Source organism: Octopus sinensis, linkage group LG2, assembly GCF_006345805.1.
Source record: "Octopus sinensis linkage group LG2, ASM634580v1, whole genome shotgun sequence".
Lineage (NCBI taxonomy): Eukaryota > Metazoa > Mollusca > Cephalopoda > Octopoda > Octopodidae > Octopus > Octopus sinensis.
This window is the reverse complement of record NC_042998.1, coordinates 84,014,634-84,031,339: the sequence shown is the minus strand read 5'-3', so window position 1 is coordinate 84,031,339 and position 16,706 is coordinate 84,014,634. Positions and strand designations below refer to the sequence as shown.

At 39.0% G+C, this 16,706-nt stretch overlaps 1 protein-coding gene across 6 annotated transcripts in view; it reads left to right on the top strand.

Moving 5' to 3' along the window:
* Window positions 1-1,162: 1,162 nt before the first annotated feature.
* The window catches only part of LOC115230630 (synaptotagmin-6), a 230,234-nt gene continuing 214,690 nt past the window's right edge, over window positions 1,163-16,706 (top strand). For 2 of the 6 annotated variants that reach the window (XM_036514813.1, XM_036514809.1), the window contains exon 1: window positions 3,563-3,695. In XM_036514813.1, the coding sequence (XP_036370706.1) occupies window positions 3,588-3,695 (108 nt within the window). In that variant the 5' untranslated portion in view covers window positions 3,563-3,587. Of the gene's footprint in view, window positions 1,331-2,441; window positions 3,263-3,562; window positions 3,696-8,785; window positions 8,911-16,706 lie in introns of those variants that run through there. The other 4 variants (XM_029800786.2, XM_029800779.2, XM_029800773.2 and 1 more) reach the window with 4 other exon arrangements.

The window sequence follows — 16,706 nt, the reverse complement described above, 5'->3', positions numbered from 1 at the left end:
TATTCATATACAGTCACACACTCACACATACACATATATTTGCATGTAGCTATATCCATTTATATTTACTTATGTTTACATATTTTTACACACACATGTATTTATATATGCATATGTATACATACATACACACACTCGTATACATATACACTCATACACACACACACACACATATATATATATGTACATATACATACATAAAGAAAAACAGAAGGCTAGAAAGACTGAATTGAAAGGGAGAACGTGATTAAAATTTATATAACGGTATACGTGTAGGACAGGTGAGAGCGTGACAGCATGGACATATGCAAATATGTGGACATATAGTCACATAAAAAATAAAAAGTAGGAGATAGAGAGAAAAGTTTAAAAGAGAAGGGAAATATTGAAAGAATGAATCTAGAAATAAATACATAATATCGATATCTGGTTGCATGTGGCGAGCTGTGGGCGTCTGATGATTATTTTGAACGTGACATATTGAGAGCTGGGCTGGCAGACGACATCCATGAACATGGATGTTAGGAAGGAAGGGGGGGTTAGTTTGTTAGTGAGACAGAAAGGGAGGGGGAGAAGTAGAATAGAGAAGTAGAGAACAGAAAGGGAAAGAAAAGGTAGATGAAAGAGATAGTGTGAGGGTTTGAAGGGGAGGATGAAGGGCGTTAGAAAGATTGAGCAGTGTGACAGAGTGGAAAAGAGTAAGAGTAGAATACTAAGAGAAATTAGAAATACTGGTAGTTGGAGAGAGTTTGTTTGAGATATCTATCAAGAGTTTGAGAGAAAGAGATATATACATACATAGAGAGAGAGAGAGAGAGAGAGAGAGCGTGCGTATGTGTGAGAGAGAGAGAGGTGAAGGATTAATGTAAGAGTGAGAGAGTGAGTTAGAGAGGGGAAACATTAGGAAAAAGGAAAAAAAGGACAGAGAGAGAGAGAGAGAGAAAGCGAGAGAAGAAGAAGAAGAAGAAGAAGAAGAAGAAGAAGAAGAAGAGAAGAAGAAGAAGAAGAAGAAGAAAGAACATTATGAAAAATGAAAGAATAAAGTGAGGGGAAATGTCTGGAAACGGGAGCTTGAAACTAAGGTCGAACTGGATAAAAGAAGTGAGAATTAATGGCAATGATGGAGAGAGTAGGGGTGGGAGAGAGTGATTGAGTGAGAGGGGGGGAGAAGACAGGGGGACAGAGCGGTGATGGAGAGATCAAATCAACGCCTTTCTGAATGGAAACGTAGTGTGCATCTTGGTATCTAGTATTTTGTGATTTATGAAATCAAAAGTAAAGAGAAGTCAAGAAATTTTAAACGTGAAATGAATATTATTAAGAAACAAAGGTGAAGTAATCTACGCATCAAGTGTGTATGTGTGCGTGCGGATTCGTTTGTATGCGTGTGTATGCGTGTGTGAATGACCGAACCTCTATGTGTGTGTGTGTATATACAGGTGTACGTGACTCTCAGTCTCTCAATCTGTATATATGTACATACGTACATACATACATACATACATACATACATACATACATACATACATACATAAACACACACACATGCATATATTCATTCATGTTTTGAGGTTTCACGCAAATGCACACGTGAAGCAAGTGTTTTCGGATTTGCATCCAAGTGTGTCTCCCTGTGTATGTATGTTTCCCCAAATATTTGTGAACTGAAAAGCAATATATTCAGAAATATAATTTCTTTCTCTTTCAATCTTTCTCACTTTCCGTTCCTTCCACCACTCTCTCACTCTGTCTTTATCTCCTTCTTTCATCTACTCACTTCGCTTTTACAGTTTATTCGCTTCCCCTGGCTTCATCATTATCCTTTCTACTTTGTCTCACTTTATTTCTCTTTAGTTTGTCTGCCTGTCTGCCTACCGGCCTGTCTGTCTGCCTGCCTGCCTGCCTGCCTGCCTGCCTGCCTGCCTGCCTGCCTGTCTGTCTGTCTGTCTGTCTGTCTGTCTGTCTGTCTGTCTATCTATCTATCTATCTATCTATCTATCTATCTATCTATCTATCTATCTATCTGTCTATCTATCTATCTATCTATCTATCTCATTTCATTTTTATCACCTCGTCTAGTTACCCCCACATGCATGCATACATATATAGATACAAATAAATATCGTCACTTAGCGGTTCGGCAAAAGAGACCGATAGAATAAGTACTGGGCTTACAAAGAATAAGTCCCGGGGTCGATTTGCTCGACTAAAGGCGGTGCTCCAGCATGGCCGCAGTCAAATGACTGAAACAAGTAAAAGAGAGAAAGAGAAAAGAGAGATATGCATAATAAATATACATTATATAAATAACTATATATATATACACATACATATTAACATGTTTAAATATATATTTATATATATATATGTGTGCGTGTGTACACACACACTCATATAGGTATAGCTTGCGTACTTTTATTTCGTCTCGTATCGGTAATATATTTAGTTGATATTGATGTGAGCATATGTCAGTTTGGCGGAAAAGAACTGCTTGTTCTACATATCAACAACAGCCGCAGCAGTAGTAACAGCAACTCACAGAAACATGCCACAGAACATACATCAACACGAGATATATGACCCAAACAAAAACTTCCAGTTTATTTTTCTGGCTTCTGTTATTACTAGTTAGCCTTTTGTTGTTTTAGAATTACTTGTTTTTATTTCTGATTGTTTTTTTTTTATAACGCGGATGGATTTTTGATAATATCATTACCTTGAACTAGGAGTACATCTATTGAGAAAAATAGAAACAAAACTGATCGTCAAAAAAGCTCAGAAACTCCACCCCGTAATGAAAGGGTGGCGAGTTATATATTATTAATATAAACGATATTTAAATCATACAAGTATATGCGTATAATTATATAAGTATAACGAAATGCAAAGAGCTTGTGTTAGTGCGGAAAACATGAGAAAACAGTGAGGACAAGAAAATTTAGAAAGTAAAACGAACTAATTTTTTTTTTCAATAAAAAAAACTTGATAAACAAACAAAACAAACGACATTTTATTTCAATATGTATTTTTTCGTTGTTTCTTCTAGAGGACTATGGCATCTAGAAATGACAAACAACAAAGTCAGTGTTTTAGACAACACCCGAAATAACAACCCATCACTATCTTTTTAACGCATACATATATATATATATATATATATATATATATATATTTATTCTTACGCACTTATATATCATATATGTTATACATGAAAGATTCGGCTGGTCATTATGTAAACGGACGTGCTGAGGAACTAAAAACAGTGAGTTTATGATATTTTTCTCGACTTTTATTTTTTCATGTTGTTTCGTTTCTGAATGTGCGAATGACGAAATAAGTTTTTTGTTGTTTGTCCTTGTTGACTAACTACGCTTTTTTTTTTTTTATAACGAGCTTATTCTGTACAATGTGTTCAGGTGTACTACAGCTGCTCTGATGTTCTGTTTTATGTTATATCTGGGGTATTTTTGTTGTCATTGTTATTGTAATGTTAGTTGCTGAAATTATTTATAAATAATACATCTACATCAAACGAGTATATTCTGCTGCAAATTGTCTCGCGTATTGGGCACATATGGAAGTGTTGTATGAATGCAAGTAAACAATTAGTTTATCTCCAGCTGTTGATGTTTTTCCTAGTGAAAAGTGTCCTGACTGCGGACAAACTTTCTTCGTGTATTCGGTTTCTTTTGCAGGTGAGGTTGTCTAAGTGTGTGTGTACATGCGTGTGTATGGCATTTGTATGTAAATATTTACTACTCCTTCTTAGTCTTCTCTTATAAGCTCACTGTTATTAGATTGAATCGATATCAGTGTTTGACTAGTATTATTTTTCTTATCGGTTCCTGGGTGATGAAAACAAAAGCAAAAAATGCAAAAAAAAAAAAAAAAAAGCCGGTCATCGGCGGCATTTGAACTTGGAACCTAAAGTGTTGTAACAAAAACTGCTGGCATTTTGTAATTACTTCTTGAAAATAATAATGATTAGACATTTTCTACGCGAAGCCTAAGATTATATAATAACATTGCAAAATTAGATCAGATTCTGTGATGTTCATGCTTTTCTTAAGTAGTCTTACGTTAATAGTGCGAAAGATGTGCATCCAGAAATCAAGACCGGACAGCAGATACCATATTTATTTTCTGTTTCTTTGAAACAGGGTTCAAATCCTATACTAGGTATTGCGTATGATCAAGATCAAGTCTAATATATAATTAATACATATTCATTCATACTTTAGTTGTTAGAGTTGGGATTTCAGTGAAGAAAATTGCAAAAAAACAAAAAAAAAAAAAACGAAAAATTTTTTTTGATTGTCTTTGTCCCATACATAATTACGACCTTATAAATTATAATTTTGGATCCGTCGGGGATCGGCTCCGCTGTTATCTTTCCGGCGACGGTCGATAAACTCAATACAAGCCATGTACTGGTCTCAATAAAAATCATCTGAACCGCCATCTCCTGCCAAAGTTTGTGGCCTATTTTAAATAAAAGGAAAATTTTTACTGCTAGACTCGTCTCTCGAGATGGAGGTAATCTCGAAACGGCGGACTTTTAGATTAGCTGTCTCTACCTCATGAGAAGGAAAAGAGCAAGTAGTGATGTCTTTCTGTGAAAGAATGTTTTCTCCCCAAAGTTCAATTTTTTAACATTTTTGCTCGCTGTGCCCGTTCGCCGTAAATTTTTATGTTATTGAAAGGGCAGCTGCTGAACAAGAATCTTTTTTGTGCATGGCACAAAAGATTGTACAGCAGCTAACCTGGCTCCATCAAACTCAAACTCGCAGATGGGACTATCCACAATATACAAGACCGCCACAGCAAATAGACCCAAGGTGGACACTACCGGCAACAGCACACACATCACCTCGATGCTCCTACTGAACATCCGAGGACTGCTAACCCTCAGTAACAAGACAAAAATCCTGTTCTTGAGAGACCTTGTTGCATGCAATCAAGCCTTATGCATAGCAGTTACAGAAACACAGCTGAAACCGGACATAGCAGATGCGGAATTACACATACCAAAGTATGTTGTACTACGGACCGACAGAAAAGAAAGGAGTCATGGAGGAGTTGCTATGTACATCCACGAGGACCTCACACCCCAGGTCCTTTTGTCATTCTCAAACTCGGTTTGTGACACACTAATTGTACATATAAGGCAACTTGGTGTAGTTATATGTAGGCAAGTTTGAAGACTGCCTTATAAAAATAGAAGTTCTAGTCACATTAGAACAACACATAAGTGTACTTCTTATGGGAGACTTCAATCTGCCCAATGTCAGATGGCCCGAGGGCCTTTCTCTCCCAGGAATGACACGATGCGAACGAGGACAGGCGAGGTCCCTCCTGAACCTCATCAACACTCTGTACATGGAGCAAATAATACTCCAACCAACCAGGGCAGGTAACACACTGGATCTCTGCTTCACAAATAATATGGATCTCATCCATAATGTGAAAGTGATACCGACACAACTCTCGGATCACAACATGGTAGAGCTGACCATGTACGGGCCAAAGGAAAGCATGGACATGCAGTTTACAAGAAACTCTCAGAATCTTTCCAGCTTGAACTTCCATAAGGCAAACTGGAAACAAATTGAGAAAGAGATCCTCAAATAAAACTGGCCTGAATGTTTCTCCTCGCCAGACATCGACATGAAACTTCAACAATTCATGTCTGTAATGCAAGCCATATGCTACAAATGTGTCCCAGAGAGAAAGGCCACTGTACACAAGAACAAAATCCTCAGAGAGAGGAAAATTCTAATGAGACGGCGTATAAAAGTTTCAAATCGCCTAAACAAACAAATTGAAAGCAGTGAAAAGTCCCGCCTGAAAATAAATCTGTTGGAAATTGAAAAATGTCTGCAACTCTCCCATGAAAAGAAAGAGCAGACAAAGAAGCCTGGGCAACATAAAATCTAACCCCAGAGCTTTCTACAGGTATGCCAAAGAAACAGCTACGGTGCACTGTAGGATAGGGCCACTCCTTGAAAAGGATGGCACACTCACAGAAAAATCCAATGAGGATAAGTGAAATACTAAATGAGCAATTCAAGGGTATTTTCACTCCACCCCTAGGGCATTTTCAAGTCAGCAATCCAACTGACTTCTTTACCACTGCAGATGAAAAATCAGAGGCAGCGATGATTGATTACATCAATATAAAGGAAGACGATGTAATAAAGGCTATAGATGAAATGAAAACAAACTCAGCTACTGGCCCCGATGGATTCCCAGCAATCCTTCTAAAAGTATGTAAGAGAGTCCAAGCAAGACCACTGCAGTTCCTCTTTCAGAGCCTCCTTGCAACTGACAAACTTCCAAGAAAACTGAAGGAAGGTAAAATATGCCCTATTCACAAAGGAGGTAGCAGAGCAGAGGCCAAGAACTACAGACCTATCTCTCTGACCTCACACATCAGCAAGGTCATGGAACGAATATTCAGAAGGAAACTAATCACCTTCCTTGAAGAAAATAACTTGCTGCCTGACACCCAACATGGTTTCCGACCAGGAAGAAGCTGCTTAACTCAGCTCCTACAACACTATGACTGGGTGCTGAAACGACTGCTCAACCACTCAAATGTGGAAGTCATATATCTCGACTTTGCAAAGACCTTTGATAAAGTCGATCATGGAATGATATGTCACAAACTGCGTGATCTTGGCATAGTTGGAAAATTGGGAGAATGGCTTCATGACTTTCTGAAGGATAGAAGTCAGGTGGTAGTAGCCAATGGGGCCACCTCCAATAACACGCAAATAGTGAGCGGTGTTCCGCAAGGCACTGTTTTGGGGCCACTACTGTTTATAATGTCCCTCTCAGACATGCCCTCAGCCACGCAGAGAGCCACGATCACAAGTTATGCAGATGATACAAAAGTTTCACAGGCAATACAGAACCCTGAAGACACTAAACGCCTGCAATGTGAGCTGGACAAAATATACAAGTGGGCTGAAAAGAATAGTATGCAGTTCAATGCTGAAAAGTTTCAAGCTTTATGCTATCAGCATGCAAAACTAAATGCAATACCCAATAAATACACGGGACCTGGAGGGATTGCAATCCCAGAGGCACAATCAGTGCGAGACCTGGGTATTTACATGAGTGATGATACAACCTTTCATGTGCATGTTGCTAAATTGGCAATAAAATGTAGGCGGCTGACCGGGTGGATTCTTAGAACCTTTAGAACAAGAGACCAGGAAACCATGATGGTCCTCTGGAGGACACTTATCCTAAGCCACTTTGACTATTGCTCTCAGCTATGGTCACCATCCAGTGCCAAGTTAATCACAAAACTTGAGGCGATCCAACGAAGCTACACGAAGAAGATAGCCTCTGTGCAGCATATAAGCTACTGGGAAAGACTCAAGAGATTAAGACTCTATTCCTTAGAGCGTAGGCGAGAAAGATATGCCATAATATACATCTGGAAGATCCTAGAAGGACTTGTCCCAAACTTTGGCATCGAGAGTTACACAAATGCCAGAACTGGGCGCCACTGCATAGTGCCAAGGACTCCAAATTTGCCATCAAGATGTAGGACAAGATACTGTGATAGCCTGGGCTTCAGAGGCCCACAGCTCTTCAATATCCTCCCGAGGAACCTGAGAGACCTGCATGGGGTGGATGCAGATGTCTTTAAAATAAAAATTGAATTTCTTCCTGTCAGATGTCCCAGATGAACCAACTTCACGGCAGGAGGTGCAGATGAGGGCAGCTGCATCGAACTCTCTCATGCACCAAATGGCAATTGCTGAAAGCATTCGTGAAGTAAAATCATGTAGCAACACCAAATGGCGGTGCCCCAGCATGGCCACAGCTCCTGAACTGAAACTAGATAAAAAAAAAATTACGCTCATCTCACGAAACAGCAGTAATATCTTTTATCTTTTTACTTGTTTCAGCCATTAGACTGCGGCCGTGCTGGGGCACCGCATTGAAGAATTTTTACTCAAGCGAATCGACTCCAGGGTTATTTTTTTTAAGCCTGATAATTATTCTGTCGGTGTCTTTTGCTGAACCGCTAATTGATGGGGACGTAAGCACACTAACACCGGTTGTCAAGCAATAGTGGGGGACAGACAGATAGACACACTGTGTGTGTGTGTGTGGGGGGGGGGCAAACGCACACACATATACGACAGGCTTCTTTCAGTTTCCATCTACCAAATCCACTCACAAGGCTTCGATCGGTCCGAGGCTATAGTAGAAGACACTTGCTCCAGGTACCACGCTTTAGGACTGAGCCCGGAGCCATGTTGTTGGGTAGTAAGCTTCTTACCACATAGCCACACAAACATTAAAAATAAAAAGTGTGCAAACAAAAGAAAAAATATATAAATGTACTTGTGTGTTGTTGATAACCTTTCGTTGTGATTATGAAACTCACTTTTAATAGAAGGAGCCTCCTCCTGGTCACTTGGTTTGCTAGAAATAACAGCCCCCTCCTCGGACAGCACTCTACTATCCGTTGAATAATATTGTCTTATTATAATATGCCTGATAAAAGATGGGATGGTTTTGGTTGGAACGGCATTGATTACATAGGTATGTTCTGTCAGAACGTACATGGGGCTAAACATCAACAAGAAATACAGAGGCACGTACGCACGTACGCACACATACATGCACGCACACACATGCACGCACACACATGCACGCACGAACACACATATACACACGCACGCACGCATGCGCGTGTGCACGTACACTTTCTCTTTCTCAGTATAATTCTCAGAAAGATTCAGCATGATATAAACGTGACAGCGCTGCTCCATTGAATCGATGAATTATGGTCTTGCATTGCAGGTGAACATGCGACTTGGGTCGACACAAGGCCAACTTGTTAATCACTCGTCTCCACATATTGTCTTTTCCATATACGTTGATGTAAATACCAGTGTGTTTGTTTGTCCCCCCCACCTCCTGACAAACCGGCGTGGGTTTTAAATCCCCATAACTTAGCGATTTTGAGCTGAATACCCTAACCACTAGGTCACGTGCCTTCACACAGACACGTGTACCTTTAACGTAATTCTGTGGTAGATTCAGTGTGACGTTAGTGTGACGGTGCTGGACTGTATTATAGGTATAGCTCATCCGACTTGGGTTAAGTCGACTCGTGGCTATAGTACATGCACCTGCACAAGATCACACGCAGTGAGATCGAAATCGAGACTTCAAAGATGCGAAGCGAACTCAGTCATGTCACCATCATCTGGTCGATCTTGCTCGGACATTTTTAATCCGCACACACCATCCATCTTGGTCCTGCATTAGTTGAAAGAGGTCTTCGGGGAGGCATTCAGTATCTCTGGTGAGTTGTTCTGCATATGTTGTGTTCGGACGACCTGCTCGAGTATTATAACGCTTTGATATCCATAGCAGGCGGTCGCTTGCCAGCTCTTGTTTAGCTCGCCAGCAGTCAAATACAGAGACAATACAATTAAATGTTCCTTTCCCACATTTCTGAGATCATTAAATTAAGGGTGGTATGCAGACAGGCAGAATCATTAAGGCGTCGGAAGAAATCTCTTGCAGCGTTTGTTACCGCCTTTATTGTTCTGAGTTCAAATCTCACCGAAGTCAATTTTGTCTTTCATCCTATCGTGATCAATAAAGTAAAATACCAGTCAAGTACTGGTATCGATATTATCGATTCTTCACCACCCACAAATTTCAGGCCTTATGCATATGTTAGAAACAATAATAATTGTGTATGGAAGAGTACGGACGTTGTTGTAAAATGCTTTAATGTATTGCATAAATTTTTGCCCCAAAACTCATTTATATATATCTGTGTGTACACATAACCACATGTCTTGTAGCTCATTTATAACTGCACACTGTATGAATAAATGGACATTAGTAGCAAATAAAGGAGTATTGAAATTGTTATTCAGCAGCACGGCGACGAAATGGCAGAATTGTAAGCTCATCGAACAAAGCTTAGCGGTATTTTTCATAGCTTTTTATATTTTGATTTCGAATCAGACGTCTTCAAGTTGACAATGTTTTTCTGAAGATGTGAGCAATATCCATGAGAAATATTTTTTGTAGTTCTGATGCCTTGGAGGTTTCCTGGTATTGGTACTGTCCCTAAATTATTATTATTACTATTTATTCTTTTTATCTCAGGTTTTGTTGTAACAGCTGGAGTCTTGCATGCGTAGCGGGCTTGCTACCTGCACCCCACGATACCATGCTATCTGTTCCTTTCAGCTATCTAATACTTTCCTGGTTATTCTTGCTGTGTCAAAGAGGAAAATCTTTCGTAACAGTTCTACTGGGCAGTCTATTTCGATTTCCTTTCACTCCTGATCCAGCATTGAATTACAGTTTGGTTTGTCTCCTTATCCCACCTTTTCCTCTGCCTCTAACTTTGAGTATAAGCAGTCCCTAGATGACGACCGGGCCTGCACTGCCCAATCACAGGACACCTACCGAGCGAAAGGCTTTCACCTTTGGTTCTAACCTCATTCACACCAATATTTGATATACTTGTATTAGACATTTTCATTCAATATTGAGGCTTGAGTTCTAAGGTTAGCCACCAACCAGTATTTTTATCGACCATCTCTTGCAAGATTGTCAACCAAGACTGCAGAGCTCTTACAAACCCATATAATAATAATGATGATGATGATGATTATCATTATTATTATCATTGTTGTTTTACTTCTCAGAGTACTCGGTCTTGTTTGCTCTGGTAGAATCTGTGAGAACGAACAGAAGCCTGCTGTCAGACGTTTCACAGAGTTTCTCTCCGTACATTATAAGCTTTGATACTTGATTCTCTTTCTCTTTTTCTCTTTTACTTGTTTCAGTGGTTTGACTGCGGCCATGCTGGAGCACCGCCTTTAGTCGAGCAAATCGACCCCGGGACTTATTCTTTGTAAGCCCAGTACTTATTCTATCGGTCTCTTTTTGCCGAACCGCTAAGTGACGACGACATAAACACACCAGCAACGGTTGTCAAGCAATGCTAGGGGGACAAACACACAAACATACACACACACATATATATATATACATATATACGACAGGCTTCTTTCAGTTTCCGTCTACCAAATCCACTCACAAGGCATTGGTCGGCCCGGGGCTATAGCAGAAGACACTTGCCCAAGATGCCACGCAGTGGGACTGAACCCGGAGCCATGTGGTTGGTTAGCAAGCTACTTACCACACTGCCACTCCTGCGCCTGATTGTTAATTGTTGTGGAAGATATTCAACATCCAAGTACCAATCTCAAAATCCTAACTGTCCCCAGCAGAGCAGTTTTTGGGCTTTTCTCTGCTCCCATGTCAATTCCGATTTCTCTGACATAGTTCTCGAACTAGATTGTTAGTGCTCCGAGTGTCCCTACAACTACTGGAATGACAGACATTCTCCTCATAGTCCACATTCATGTAATTTCGTCTTTTAGTAGACTGTACTTTTCAATCTTTTCTAGTTCTTTGTCACTTATGCGTGCATTCCCAGGTATTGAAACACCTGTAATCTTGGCTTCCTGTTTTTCCTTTATCTACCTCTACAATATCCGGTCTTCGAGCCTCGATTTGGGAATCACATCGGATTGTAAAATCCCACATTATCTTATATTCTTTGTTCTCCGTGCCGCTTTCTGCTTCATGTTCGTACTATTTCCATGCTCTGTCCAGGCCGTACTTTTCCCGTAGCCTCCAGTGTATGAACTTAGTCATGTTATCGTGCCTCCTTTTGAAGTGCTTTTAGGCCAATATGTCAGATTGTTTCGTTTCTCCTGCAACACATCCAACAAAGGAGTGATTCACTACTCTTATCTATTTGGAACTTGGTGTAATTAGTTCTCAGAGCTTGTTCCTGCGCGCTGCATATCAATGCCTCAGTGCATCCTTTCAGATCATTTTTTCTTAGCCATCTCCAAGTGTTTATCTTGTCTTTTCTTTTGATTTCTCTGAGGTATTGCCCATGCAGTGATTTCATTTTCCAATTGTTTAATTTTTCTTCTTCATCTTGTTTCTTAAATGTTAGTGGGTGCATCACATTTTCGGTAAGTATTGTATTGTTAATTCTAACAGCGGCAAGTAAGGATTCACTCTGCTGTTTGATGTACCATCCCAGATTGTGCGCCTCGTTGACACATCTTGTTCTGAGTTCAAATTCCGTCGAGGTCGACATTGCCTTTCATCCCTTCGAAGTCGATAAAATAAATATCAGTTGAACACTGGGGACGGTGTAACTGATGGCCATGGGCCAAAATTTGAAATTATTATTATTATTATTATTATTATTATTATTATTATTATTATTACTTTTTTTTTCTTCTTTCAAATTTGCTTCCATTTCTTGCCGAGTGTCTTCCCGACTCCTAGGGCAAAGAAATTCATAGTATACATTGGTAGGCCATTAAACCAAACTCAATAGTTCGTTCATTTTTATTTATTTTTTTTATTTTTTAAGTTAAATTAAAATACATGAGCAGCAACAGTTCTCACATCGACAATGCTCTTCTCAATACGTGTGATGTACCAGTTAAGTCAATCTTTTGCACTTCTTGCAGGGATGGTAAGCCAGGGATCATTCTCATATAATTTTCGGTTCCCTTCTTGATCATTCCTAGTGCTCCTACGATCACTGGTATTGTAACCGCCTTGAGATGCCACATTTTCTCAATTTCAATGAGTAGGTCTTTATATTTTCTGAGCTTGTCAAACTCTTTCGCTGAGATATTATGATCACAGGGGATGCTCATGTCGATCAATAAGCAAACTTTATTGTTTTGGTCTTTCACAACAATATCTGGTTTATTGGCCTTGATGGTTCGGTCTGTATGTACTGGAAAGTCCCACAGAATGGTTACATTTTCTCCTTCAGTTACAGCCTCAGGGTGGTGATTATACCACTTGTCGGCAGTTTTGATATTGTAATGCCGACTTATTAGCCAGTGGAGATATTGGCCAACTCTGTCATGTCTTAATTTATACTCCACTGGTGCTAAGACTTTACATCCAGAGATTAGGTGGTCCTTATTATTATTATTATTATTATTATTATTATTATTATTATTATTATTATTATTATTATTATTATTATTATTATTATTCAGTAAGCAAGGCGTTGTGCTTTCATTCCACTGCCGATCCCAGTTCCGTGTGCCTCGGTTTCCCGCAGTGTCGTTCTGTATTAGTTTTGTATTTTCTTTTGCATTAAAAGTATTCTTTGTAATATAATGCGGTACGAATAATGCTATTATTTGTATGTCCTGAGTTTTTTTCTCTATCATTTCCCAGAGATTGTTTGTGTTTACGATCTCTAGTCTGGTTCTTTTAATTCTGATATATCTTATATTTCTTTTATTACATATCATAGTTAATCTCTGCATCTCTTTGAGAGATAAATTACCATCTTTTGGAATTGATATTTCAGTTAGGAGGCATTTCTTTTCATGGACGACAATATCTGGTTGATTAGCTCCAACCTTCTTGTCTGCATGATTAGCTTATCCCGTTGTTATGATTCGCTTTAATTCTCTGAGAACGATTTTGATTCATGCTTATATATTGCTTACATTCAGTGCCATCCTAAGGTATGGGTACTCAGGGTAGATGCCCGGTGATCCCACTGATTTAGCGACCCAATGTTAATCGATTTATGTTGTGGTTGTGTATGTTGGGAGCCTCCGTGCATGACTTTGTCTTGGGCCTATAATACTTTTAAAACTGTCCTTCTGTTGGTATTTCATAATGCTGGCATAACATTCGGTGTATGGAAGTCCCGACTCTATCATGTTTGTAGATGTGTTCTTTCATGGCTACAATTGGAGAGCTAGACAACATTGTTTCTATTGCTACTCCATGTATTCTGCAGTCAAATACTAAAACCATCCCTAAAATTTGAAGCTTTGTGTTTATGTAAGAAATCATGCTTATTATTCCTAGAAACATACCTGACTAAGTCAAAAGAACGGTAGCGAGCAGACCGAAACGTTTTCCATTCATTTATGTTCTTCTAGCAGGACCTGTGGAAATTCCACAGTGTAAGTCGGCATATTTGAAAATATTATGTTATAGTAAACACAAGCCAGGAATTTCGAAAAATTCTTTTGAAAACCTGCCGTTAAATCAAAACCTTTACATATAATCGAAATGGGTTTAGAAGGTGTTGCTTATTTTCCTTCTTTTGACATTTATAATGTGCTTTATAGTCTAAGGAAATACAATGTGAATTAAAATGATAAAACTTATCCGTATATATATATATATATATATATATATATATATATATAACGGGAAGCTTTATGAAAATAGACAAAAGACGAAGGCAGGTGGAAAACAAACAAACAATTGTATTAGTATGGCGCTCAGGAAATATAAATAAAACAAGTCTTTAACGTTTCGAGCCTACGCTCTTCAACAGAAAGATACACAGAGAGAAAAAAAACACAGAAAGAAGGAGAGAAAAAAATGCGTGCAGTAACTAACGAATCAACATGGCGATCTGATTTCGGCCAGAGGTCAAAGATCAAACATGAGACGCGAGAGCGAAATAAGGGGAGATAATAGGGTTGATAATAAGGTTGAATGACCAGCTATTAAGGCGTAGGAGAGGTCTGGACGTGTGTATGTATAGGGTTGGTGTATGTATTAGTATGTATTAGTATGTATAAGGGTGTGTGTGTGTGTGTGTGTGTGTGTGTGTGTGTATGAGAGAGTATTAGTGCGTAGGATAGGTCTGGACGTGCGTATGTATGGGGTTGGTGTATGTATTAGTATGTATTAGTATGTATTAGTACGTATTAGTATGTATAAGTGTGTGTGTGTGTGTATGAGAGAGTATAAATGCGTATGAGGGGTCTGGACGTGTGTATGTATAGGGTTGGTGTATGTATTAGTATGTATTAGTATGTATTAGTACGTATTAGTGTGTATTAGTTGGTGTATGTATTAGTATGGCACATCATATATGATGGGGAGAGAGAGGAGGGGGAGAAGGAAGGGGAGGAGGTGGGGGAGGAAGGAGGAAAGAGGGAGAGGGGGAGAGAGAAGGGGAGTGAGGGAGCAGAGGGAAGGGGAAGAGGGAAGGAGGGAGGGAGAAAGAGGGAAGAAGGGAAGGGGAGTAGGGGTGAAAGGATGAAGGACTGAAGAAGTAGGGGTCGGGGGGAGGGAAGGATAGGTGAGGAGGGGGGAGGGGTTAGATGAGGAGGGGGGGGGGGAGAGTTGAGACCAAATGGCGTATAAGAGCGAAATATATATATATATATATATACATACATATAACTAGCAGTATCGCCCGGCGTTGCTCGGGTTTGTAAGGGAAATAACTATATAAGCATTTTTAGAGAGTTACTTCCCTTATAGATGCCAATTCGGGCTTTCTTAGCCATTTCTTTTTTGGTGTCTTCAAGCCATGAAGTCGTTGTTCTAAAAGAACGCTGGTCTCCTTGACAACGCTTTACGACGTTGATTTCCTTACACTCCCTTCCCCACAGCTTCACGAGGGAGGGAAGAAGGGGGAGAAGCAAACAGGTGCAGGTGTGACCATGGACGCCAACTCCGCCGCCATCGACACACGAAAAATTATGCATTAAAATGGAATAAAAATGATGTTAAATTATTTTTAAAATCGTAGACTCATCGTAGACGCGCGCTAATACTCAGACGGGCTCGATATGAATCACGACTATAAGATACCCGAATTTGGTTAAACTGCACCGCAAAATGTGGGAGTAGTTAGGAATCTAAATCGAAGGGGACAGACTCACACAACTACAGTTTTATATATATAGATATAATATAATATAATATAATATAATATAATATAATATAATATGATATGTGACAATTAGTCAGTAGCTATAATAAAACTCAGAGTTTCGGATGTCGGAGTGGAATTCTGTCCGGCATCTCGTCAGGTCATCTTTGTTTGTCGTAATAACTGCCGGAGCAGAATTCCGTCCCGATATCCGAAACTCTGAGTTTCATTATGGAACCCGACTAATTGTCACATATTATATTATAGATAAATTCCTCTATTTACATAATATCGAGGTCTCATTCATTCTTTTGTTGTTATATCATCATTATTATTAATATATATATATAAATAAACTATCACCAAAGCTGTTATTCAGTTTTTCCATGCCACACTTTGATCCATCACCCCAGAATCAATAAAATATAAACCAGTTAAGTATTCAGGTAGAGTCAATATTTTTGGTCGTGTGGTAAAGTTAGAAAACACTATTATTATTATTATGTGGCAGTCCTGGTTAGGACGAATGTTACTGTTATTTAGCCCCAGGAGACATCATCTCTAGTTACCTATCGACACACAGCTGGAGACGATGTTTCCTGGGGCTAAGTAACAATAACATTCGTCCTAACCAGGAGTGCCACATTGTGTTGGCAAATAATGTTTACTCTAGAATACTGTTACTGAATGTTTCTCATTCATAGATTTATAAATAATAATTTTTCTATTTATTATTATTATTATTATTATTATTATATTATTATTATTATTATTATTATTATTCTTATTATTATTTCCTTTAAAGTTTATGGAAGCCATGAAGTTTACGATGTTTTTTTATTCCACCGTATTTTCTTTACTTTGTTATTTCGTCTGTACGTATTTGTAGAAGAGGTAAGACGGCCGAAACGGCAGAACTTAAGTAAAACCAGCCTTCACTCTCAAGAGGATA